Source organism: Pteropus vampyrus, unplaced genomic scaffold, assembly GCF_000151845.1.
Source record: "Pteropus vampyrus isolate Shadow unplaced genomic scaffold, Pvam_2.0 Scaffold20, whole genome shotgun sequence".
Classification (NCBI taxonomy): domain Eukaryota; kingdom Metazoa; phylum Chordata; class Mammalia; order Chiroptera; family Pteropodidae; genus Pteropus; species Pteropus vampyrus.
The window spans coordinates 436,426-447,418 of record NW_011888801.1 but is presented as its reverse complement, the minus strand read 5'-3'; the positions used below and the strand labels follow the sequence as shown (position 1 = coordinate 447,418).

At 33.8% G+C, this 10,993-nt stretch overlaps 1 protein-coding gene across 7 annotated transcripts in view; it reads left to right on the top strand.

Moving 5' to 3' along the window:
* Nucleotides 1–10,993, top strand: part of MICU1 (mitochondrial calcium uptake 1) — a 196,073-nt gene that overhangs the window by 170,246 nt on the left and 14,834 nt on the right. For all 7 annotated transcript variants that reach the window (XM_011355210.2, XM_023527889.1, XM_011355208.2 and 4 more), the window contains one exon: nt 1,085–1,193. In XM_011355210.2, coding sequence (XP_011353512.1) covers nt 1,085–1,193 — 109 coding nt within the window. The remainder of the gene's footprint in view (nt 1–1,084; nt 1,194–10,993) is intronic.

The window sequence follows — 10,993 nt, the reverse complement described above, 5'->3', positions numbered from 1 at the left end:
GGGGAGGAACTATAAAAGATCATGTGATGTAATTATATATACAGTATTTTAGCTCTTAGTGTGATTGATAAAATGAGAAAGATACCATTGACACACTCGGAGAGTACCAGGAAAGTGCTATAGATTGTCTATATTAAGTTTCTTTATTATTGAGTTCTAGTTATGAATTCCTGGGCTCTGTAGTTTGGGGAAATGGAAATCAGAAGAGGAACAGCATTAAGTAGAAGCCAGTCAACATCTACAATCCATTAAAGACCTGATTTTTCATTAAAAGGCATTAACCTCTGTGTCTCTTCAGTGTTATTTACTTATAAATTGAATTCATTTCCATCACAGCATGATGGATGAGAAGTAGGAAATAGGCAAATAGGACAAATCTTCCTCCCTATAAGAGAAGTCCGCATAGCCCCTATTTATGTAGCTACTCTCTTGAGCCATCATAGACAGTAGAATTCGACGAGATTAGCAAACTTGGCCATCTTTGGAAAAGAACTTCATTCACAGAATTCATCAGATTAAAGTTAAGGGGCAAATTGCTTCTTTAGTAACTTTTAAATTGAGATAATGAACAGCTTCCCAAGTGCTTGTGTTCTGCTAAATTCTGAGACTGTTCTGGTGTGTATTACTGACTTTGGTAATTCTTTAATTAGCTTAAGCCTCAAAAGCTTAGTTGGCTTTTGAGTTGATCATTTAAATGGAAGTCCTGACTCTGGTCTCACCTGTTAAGATGTATAACAGATCAAGCAGCTTTAGCTCATTTAGGAAGTGTCATAATAGATACTGCAACTAATTGGAGGGCACAGAAATATTTTCATTAAAGATATCCAGCCACCACTGTAAACAACTTCATGTCAGATTTTACATGTGAGAATAAAGCAATTAGCCAGCTTGACTTTCTCAGGGTAAAATTCTAGAGTTTTGTTCCCCTATTTTATACAAATTTGAAAATCTTTAATTTATTCAGTCTCTGTTCCAAACACAGCATAAATTTCTGATTGATAGGCATGAATAACAGCCTAGTTTTCTGCATTTTATGTGGCTTTTTGTTACAGGTTTCTGCCTTACTTTGTCTCCCTTCTTTCAGGGTCTGACATTTCAGGAAGTGGAGAACTTCTTTACTTTCCTGAAGAATATTAATGATGTGGACACTGCATTGAGCTTTTACCATATGGCTGGGGCATCTCTTGATAAAGGTAATGAAAATGAAACCCAAAAGTTTTTCTTGACAGTATAAATATTGAATCTATAATCTATTAGGTGACTATCCCTCCTTAAATGTAATATGTGAGTTTGTCTTGACATTGTTCTTTATTTGTTTTGTTTTGTTTTGTTTTGTTGATGTTGCATGAGCCTTGCATGAGCCTCGAGAGGCCAAACTCAGCAAATATATTTTCTTGTGCTAAAGGCTACAGTCAAGGCAGATGCCCATCTTGAAATGATTAGCCTTGGAGATAGACATCGAAGCCCAGGCAAAGTGCATGAAACTTTGGAACTTCTCTCATTGGAGCCGAAGTCATTACGTATATTATGTGAGGCTTAAGTCACTATGCATTTTAATTCATTCTTTGGTGAGAAGAAATGACTTGGTTTATTTCTTGTATTAAATTTTTTTTTTTAAGATAAAATTATGACTCTGAGAATAGCATTCCCTGTTGGCTTGCTTTATACAGATTCTGTTCCAGTTTGTACAGGCAATGTGAGAGAACAGAGGAATTGAAAACACAATTTTCCCACATCATTTTATTAGAACAGTCGAAATAATCATTCAAAGAACATCCATATATCCGGCTCAATTAACATTTCACTGTAGTTCCCTCATAGTATATCTATGCATATATTCATGCCTCTATCACTCTATCATTTTTGTTGCATTCAAAGTAAGTTACAGACATAAATGCACTTCACGCCTAAATACTTCACCGTGAATACTAACTGAAGTTCAATTTTGTTTAAAGTTCCCTTGTGCTCCTTCACAGTCAATTTCTGCCCCAACTCACCAAGAGGCAACCTTAATTCTGTGTATTTTTCTACTATAGTTTAATTTTGCTTGTTCTGGAACTTACACTAAAAATGGAATTATACAGTGTACACTCTTTATAACATTTCTCTCAGCATGTTTTTGAGATCCATTCATGTTGCACATACAGTTGTTTGTTCCTTTTTTATGAATAGTATTCCATTGTATGAATACTCTACAATTTGTTTATCCATTCTCCATTGGATACATTAACTGTTTCTAGTTATTGGCTAGCTCAAATAAAGCTATGACCATTCTTGTGTTAGTCTTTTTGAGGACATGTATTTTCATTTCTCTTGGATAAATACCTAGAGTGAATTGCTGGGTCTAGCGGAATGTGAGTATTTCTTTATAAAAAACCATCAGACCCTTTTTCACAGTGTATCTTTTTAACTCTCACCAGTAATGTACAACAGTTCAAGTTGTTTCTCATTCTTGTTGGAAGTTGGTGGTATCATTGTTTTTTAATTAGTGATTCTGGAGTATTTATAAAGGTGTCTCATGTTTTTAATTTGTCTTTTCCTGGTGGCTTCTGCTGTTGAGCAGCTTTTTGTGTTCTTATTCATATATCTTCTTTGGTGAAGTGTTAGTTCAAATCTTTCACCCATTTTTATTAGGTTGCTTGTCTTATTGAATTGTAGAAGATCTTGAGATATTCTAGATACAAGTCCTATTATCAGATATATATCTTATGAATATTTTTTTAGTCTGTGGCTTACTTTCTTAATGGTGTCTTTTGATTAGCAGTTTTTTATTTGGATAAAAATGTCTAATTTATCAAATTTTTATTTTTTAGTTATTACTTTCTGGTCCTAATAAACCAAACTATGAGGATATTCTCCTATATTTTCCCCTAAAAGCTTTAGTGTTTTAGCTCTTATATTTCATATGTGATTCACCTCAAATTAATTTCTATATATGGTATAAAATAGAGGTCAGGATTTTTTTTTTACATCCAGTTGTACCCGCACCATTTGGTGAAAAGGCCCTCCTTTGGTTTACTTTGGCACCTTATCAAAAATCAGATGACCTTTTAAGTGTAGATCTATTTCTGAGCTCTCTATTCTGTTACATTGATCTATATATCTATTTTGATGCCCATACTCACTGTCTTGATTACTGTAGCTTGTCTTGATTACTGTAGAAAGTCATGAATTAGGAGGTTTTATAAATCCTTCCAACTTGATTCTTCTTTTTCTAGATTGCTTTACGTATTTTAGATCCTTTGTATTTCCGTATAAATTTTAGAATCAGCTTGTCACTTTTTATGTAAAAAAGAGATAGGATTGTGATTACAATAACATTTAAAATGCAAATTAATTTGGGGAGTTGACATCTTAGTGATAATGATTCTTCTAATTCATGAGCATATTTTCTCTCTCCACTTTTTTAGATCTTTGATTTCTATCAGCAGTAGCTTTATAGTTTTCTATGTATACAGGTCTTGCACATATTTTTTTTAATTTACGCCTAATATTTTATGTTTTTTGATGCTACTATAAATGGAATTTTAATTCTATTTTCCAGTTTTTTGCTGCTGCTATTAAAATACAATTGATTTTGTATATTTGTCTTATATTCTGCAGCCTGCTAAATTTGTTATCCTAGTTGTTTTGTAGATTCCTTGGGTTTTCTGTGTAAGTAATCATGTCATCTACGAAAAGAGATAGTTTCACCTCTTCTTTTTTGGTATTTATGCTTTTTTCTTTGCCTTATTGCACTTGCTCTAACAACCAGTACAATGTTGAGTACAAGTGAGAGTGGCTGTCCTTGGCATCTCCCAGATTTTAGGTGGAAAGCATTCAATATTTCAGCATTAAGTTGGATATTAGATTAGACCGTTCATAGATGCTCATTATCAGATTAAGGAAATTTCTTTCTCTTCCAAATTTAAAAAAGGTTTTTAACATCAATGGCTGTTAAATTTTGTCAAATATTTTTTTCTATATAAATAATGATTATCTAGCTCTTCTCCTTTATTTTCTTAATATGGTAGATTACACTGATTATCCCTTATTGTTCTGAATGAAATCCAGCTTTGTAATGATGTATTAGGCTTTTTATATATTGCTAGATTTGACTTGCTAACATTTTGTTAAATATTGAAGGATATTGGTCTGTAATTTTCTCTTTTGTAATATCTTTAGTTTTGTATCAGATTATACTGTCCTCATAAACTGAATTGGGGAGTTTTTTCTTCTTTATTTTCAGAATTTTATATAAGATTGCTGTTCTTTCTTTCAGAATTGTTGATAGAGATCACTAGTGAAACTGCCTGGGCCAGCAACTTTCTTTTTTGGAAGTTTTAATTATTTAATTTCTTTAGTAAATATATAGATATTCAGAAAAGTTTTTTTTAAGGAATTTGCCCATTTCATCTAAGTTATTGCATTTATTGATATAAAGTTGTTCATAATATTCCATTATTATCCTTTTGATGTCTGTAGAATCTGTAGAATCTGAAATTCCCTCTCTTACTGCTAACAGTGGTGAATTGTCTTCTCTTTATTTTTCTTTTTTTCTTATTTCATTTACCTAAGGGTTTAGCAATTTTGTTAAACTTTTCGAAGAATGAATTTTTGACTTTGTCAATTTTCTTTTTTTTTCTATTGCATTGATCTCTGCTCAGATCTTTATTTCCTCACACTTACTTATTTTCAGTACATATTACTTTGTTTTTCTTTTCCTAGCTTCTTAAAATAGAAATTTACCTATTCTAAGATAAACTTTTGAAACTCTCAATCTCCCTCTAAATACTCTACATCCCACAAATTTTGATGTTGTATTTTCATCATTATTCTGTTTGAAATATTTTCTGATTTTTCTTGTGATTTCTTTGTATTTAAAAAGTATGTTGTTTAATTTCCAATTATTTTGCTTTTTTTAGATATATTATTTTTTATTTCTAGTTTAATTCAATTGTTGTCAGAGAACACACTCTGTAAAATTTCACTTCTTTAAAATTAGTTAGCATCTGTTTCGTGGCCTACCATATGGTCAGTTTGTTTGATTGTTTTGTATTTTATTATGCTGACATTGGATAACAAAATCCAGTAAGTTTCAGGTGTATAATTCAATAGTAAGGCATATATATATATATTGCATCGTGTGTTCACCATCCATTTATCTCAAGGTCCATCCATGTTTTCACAAATGGCAGTATTTTATCTCTTCTTATGGCTGAGTAATATTCCTTTGTATGTATGTACCACAGCTTCTTTATCCAATCATCTATTGCAGGACATTTGGGTTGCTTCCATGTCCTGACCACTGTGAATAATGCTGCTATGAACATTGGTGTGCAAATATCTCTTCAGATATGAGTTTTCAAGTCTTTGGGGTAAATACCCAGTAGAGAGATTGCTGAATCATATGGTAGATCAATTTTTAGTTTTTTGAGGAACCTCCATACTGTTTTCCATAGTGGCTGTACCAATTTGCAGTCCTACCAGCAGTGTATGAGGGTTCCTTTTTCTCCACATCCTCTCCAACATTTGTTATATCTTGTCCTATTGATTATAGCCATTCTAACAGGTGTGAGATGGTATCTCATCGTGGTTTTGATTTGCATTTCCCTAATAGCTAGTGATGTTGAGCATGTTTTCATATGTTTGTTGTATGTCTTCTTGAGAGACATGTCTGTTCAGGTCCTCTGCTCATTTTTTAATTGGATTGTGGTCAGTTTTTTTGATAAATTTTCATATACATTTGAAAATAATGTGTATTCTCTACTTTTGAGTAGAGTATTGTAAAAACGTCAGTTCCAGGTGGTTGATAGTGTTCAGATCTTTTATGTCCTTACTGACTTTTTTGTCTAGTTAGTGAAAGAGGGACATTAAAATCTCCACATCCGATGTGTGGATTTGTCTATTTTTCCCTTTAAGTGATGTTAGTCTTTGCTTCATGAATTTTGAGCTCTGTGATATTAAGTACATACACACTTAATGATTATGATTATTATGCTCACCTGATGAATTAGCCCTTTTATCCTTGAGAAGTGTTCCCCTTTTATCTTTAGTAATACACCTTCTCTTGAAATCTATTTTGTCCGATATCAATATAATTACTCCAACTTTTTTTGTGGTTATTGTTTGCACGGTACGTCTTTTTCCGTTGTTTTATGTTCAACCTATCTGTGTCTTTAAGTGCATCTCTTGTAGACATATAATTGTGTCTAGTGGCCTTTTAGCAACATTTTTGCATTTTTTATTTTAGTGGTTTCTCTAGAAATTAAAACTTTTCATGATAAAGTTAATATTGCACCACTTCTAATGAAATGTAAGAACCTTGCAATCATATAGTTCCATCTTCCATTACCCATCCTTTATATTGTAGTTGTCATTTATATTTTATGTATATTTGTTGTAATCCCTACAATACAATATTAGGATTTTTGCTTTCAACAGTTACACTTTTTAAGAAATTAAGAGAAAAAATAATTTTTTATACTTACCTACATTTACCATTTACTCATATTTACTATTTTGATTGCTTTTCATTTATTCCTGAATATCTAAATTTTTATCTGGTATCACTTCCCATCAGTCTGAAGAACGTCCTTTATCATTCCTTGTAGTACACATCTACTAGCAATGAGTTCCCTTAGTTTTTGGTTTACTTGACAATGTCTGTACTTCTCTTTTGAGTACTGCAGTGTGTGATTTTTAAATCTTTCCAAAGCACTGACTGAAGTTTTATAAACATAATCTTATTTATTCAACACTTCTTGGTGGATTCCTTAAGATTTTCTAATATAAGATCATGCCATCTGCAAATAGAGATGATTTTATTTCTTCCTTTCCAAACTGAATGCTTTTAATTTCATTTTCTTGATCTACACAACTTTTTAAATAACGGTTGTTTGGTTGTTTATTTGTTTAAAATAATACATCCTTTGATCTTTGTAGAATCCTTTGAAAAAAAATAATGATATCATGGTGGTTATGTATGTGTGTGTAATATCACAGGGTAATTTCTCAGAATAGCTTCAGTTATATTGCTCTATTTCACAAAACAGGTTTGACAGCATCTCCAAATTCAAAGATATCAGATATAAAGTCATCACTTATTGCAAAATTAATATTAATAAGCTCTTCTTTCTATTTGTATACCCTTTTAGACAATAGAATTACTTTAAAGAACAATTATATAGGATGAATCACTGTCCGTGTTAAGAGTATAGAGTGTATAAAATAGAAAAATTCAGAGTAGTGGTAACCAAGGAACGTGCAACCAGGTGGTTAAAAAGAAAATACAAAGTGTTTCTTTCAAACACTTCAGGCCATTTCCTGGGTTGTATAGTTTCCTTATAGTCCATGCCTCATTATCCTTGCTAATAGAGGCAGTGGTACAAATTATAGAGTCATATCTGATATCCAAAAATATGTTTGGCTTTGAGATATATGATATTTGGCATTTGTTTTGACTTCTTAGTTTGTTTTATCTATATAACGTTGGATTCTCTGAGTGTAAAATGATAGATATCTAGGGGAAATTGGCCCAGATTCATGCACAGTGACCGGAAGAAACCAAGGATATTCATTTCCTAGGACTACCATAACAAGGTACACAAACTTACTGATTTAAGACAATAGGAATTTATTCTCTCATGGTTCTGAAGGCCACAAATCTGAAATCGAGATATTGGCAAGGGCATGCTCCCTCTAAAGGCCCTAGGGTAGAATCCTCCTTTGCCTCTTCCAGCTTCTGGAAGCTCTTGTCTTTCCTTGGCTTGTGGCTGCATAACAACCAATCACTGCTTCTGGCTTCACATGGCCTTCCCCTCCTTCACCCTGTTTTATCTTTCTTCTGTATGTCCTTTTTATAAGGAGACTTGTCATTGCGTTTAAGGCCCACCTGGGTAATCCCTAACCCAGATCTCAAAATCCTTAACTTAAATGCATCTGCAAAGACCCTTCTTCCAACAGAGTCACATTCACAAGTTCCAGGGGCTAAGATGTAGACATATATTTTGGGGGGCCACCATTTAACCCACTATAGTAACCAAGAACTAAATATCACTTATATATAGTCCACAAAATAAGGCACAAATAGAAGCAAAAAAAAAAAAAAAAGTGAATTTAATTTACTGTGAGAATATTTGTATTGTCTGTTTAAAACACTTAATTTTTAGAACCCTAATTATACTTTTTACCTGAGTAACTTCTATTTATCCTTCAAGTCTCAATTCAAATGTTACTTCCTCAGAGAGGCTTCTAGCATGTGTTCCACTATTCTTTCCACGTTCCTTCACTCTGCCAGATGTGCTGATTTATTGCAGGCTCTCCTTGCACCCTCTTCTTTGTTTTTAAACCCTCTTGATTCTGACAGTCCTACTAGTGATTTTCCCACTGTTTTGAGTTCTATACGAATTCTCCCTTTGCAGAATGATGGAATTTTACTGCTGAGATGACTCTTAAAAGAGAGGAAGGAAGGTGTATTGGTTAAGAACCCAAATTCTGAAGTTGTATTGTCTGGATTTGAATCTTGGCTCCATTGTTTACCAGCTGAGTAGCTTTGGGCAATTTCTGAATTTAGCTTCTGTGGTTTTAAAATCAGGATAATAATACCCACCTTATGAAGTTTTAATTTTGTGCCTATCATGTGGTGAATGTTTAATAAATGTCAGATGCTTCCATTGTGAATGTTTAGTAAATGTTGATAAACCAGATTTAATGTGGTTCATCTATTTATTCAGCCAGCAGCATAGGTACTAGGCTATAGCAGTTGGGCACAGGGCCCTCAGAAAGCTCACAGTCTAATAGGGGAGAAAGATAAGTATAGAAGCTGATCAAGTTTGGTGTGGTAAGTACTAATTAAATAAGATTAAAAGTAGTGCCTCTGACCTATGTTGGGGGTAGAGAAATTGTGGGGTGGATAGAGGTAAGGGTACTTTTGTCTTCTGCTCTCAGGCTCAGCTGTCTTTATTTTTTCCCAAAAGGTTAGGACCTTCAGACATCTAAAACCTTTTTAGAGGCCCTGGCACTGTTTCTCCCTTGGCTGTTTTAGAGCTTGCAAACCTGTCTTTAGACATAATTTAGCACAGAATTTCCCAAACGGCGTTGTAAGGAATGCTATATACTGCAATATGTTAATGGTTCTGTAGGTTTAAAAAAAAAAAAAAAAAAAAGAATGCTCCATGGTTCAAATAAGTTTGAAAAATGCTAAGTTATACACAATTTCTTCCTGCAGCAGTACTTCTGCCAACTTTTTAATATGCTAATGTGCATTATTAATCTCCAAGAAAGCAATATATTTCCCAAACTTAATTTACCCTAAATGTCTTTTAACAACTTACAGACCTAATGTTCCTCAGAACAGTTTGAGAATCCAGGCAGGTGGCAACTGCATATTTACCATATTACAGTATGATCCATTCCCTCCAGAGTAAAATGCCAAATTTTGTTGAGGGTCTTTCTTTAGTTCCCCCATGGCCCATGTAAGAATGACAACTCTCAGGCAAGGATGAAATGTCCTTGGTAAATTATGACTATTTGAAGGAAGAAACTTTCTCCATGAAATATTGTATGTTTCCACTATAGGTTGTCTCTTTTGTTTAATACTTAAGAGAAATTGGTTCTACTGCATTTTTGTACACATACTGGGCATAAAATTAGATATCTAACTTCTGAAGGGCTGTCTGAATGATTTACCTAGTCTGCTGAAGAAGCAATGGAAAATTGAACGTTACTCCTTCCCCAGTGGCATCCTATGATAGGAAAGTTAGATTTGAGTCGGAGCTCTAGAATGAGCTATAGCCTGTATAACTTAGAGTATCCTAGTTTCTGCCAAGAAAATAAAAAGTTTCTAGTTATGATAAAACCCCGTTATAAAGCACCTCATAATCTTATAGATTTGATAAACTTGTAGGTCCAGTTGTGTCCCCTGTGTACTTTTAACTATAATGCAAAAAAATAATCACACAAATATAGCCCATGGCCTTTAATCCTCATGCCCCAGCATAAGCCTACTTAGATTGAAAATCATAATTTATGACATGGTTTGGCCTTAATTCTTTATAGTCATTTTATATGCTTTATTGTCTGACAAGCTAAGAGAATAAATAATAAAACCTGTGGCATAACTCCCACAGGGTGCTCTCTGCAACCTCAGGTATTTTTTCCGAAGTATCAGCCACATCACCAAATGATCTCAATTTCCGTTATCTCTGAAGTGGCATGGATGACCTCTAAGATCCTTTGTGACTTTCAAATTCTTTGAGTCTAACAATTTTGAATGAATAAAGGAGTCTTAGTCTTTTTGGCATTTAGGTCCCTACTAGGTTGTTGGGGGAGTCAGAAATTTCTCATGAAGTAATTTCTAGAACACAACGAACTCTTATATTCTGACCAATCATCTGTGACAGACAAACCACCACCCTCTCTTGAGCCCTAAGAATCCTGTAGCATTGCCCTTTGGAGAACTGTGAGGCCATCTGGAATACTAATAGCAGCTATTATTAATAGCAGCTTCCGTATGCCAGGCATAACGCTAAGTGCTTTGTGGACATTGTCTCTCTTCATCCTTAAAACTTGAAAGGTATTAACCCCCATTTTATGGATGAAAAATATAAAACTAAACAGCTTGCTCATGGTTACCCAGCTAAGCAGTAGTAGAACCAGGATTAAGCACAGGTCTCTCTAACCCCAAAATCTGTATTCTTATCACACCATCTTGTTTCCTCTCAGTATATCCCAAAATGCTGCTGGAATTTGGAAATCTTTGCTGAAATAAAATCCGTGAGGCAATGCAGCTTTGCCATTTTGAACTATGCTTCAGTAGCTTAAGAAAGACAGGGTCTTGGCTATTTCCTCCCATTTCCCTTTGGCTAAGTTAACCATTCTTAGGGGGAGAATAAAGGCCTTTTGGAAATTGTGATGTTTTGGAGTTAGTGCCCTTCCCTTGAATATGAAATATGTGTGACATTTTCCTTCTACAATTGTTTCTTCTGTCCAGGCCCAGGTTCTACAGACACAC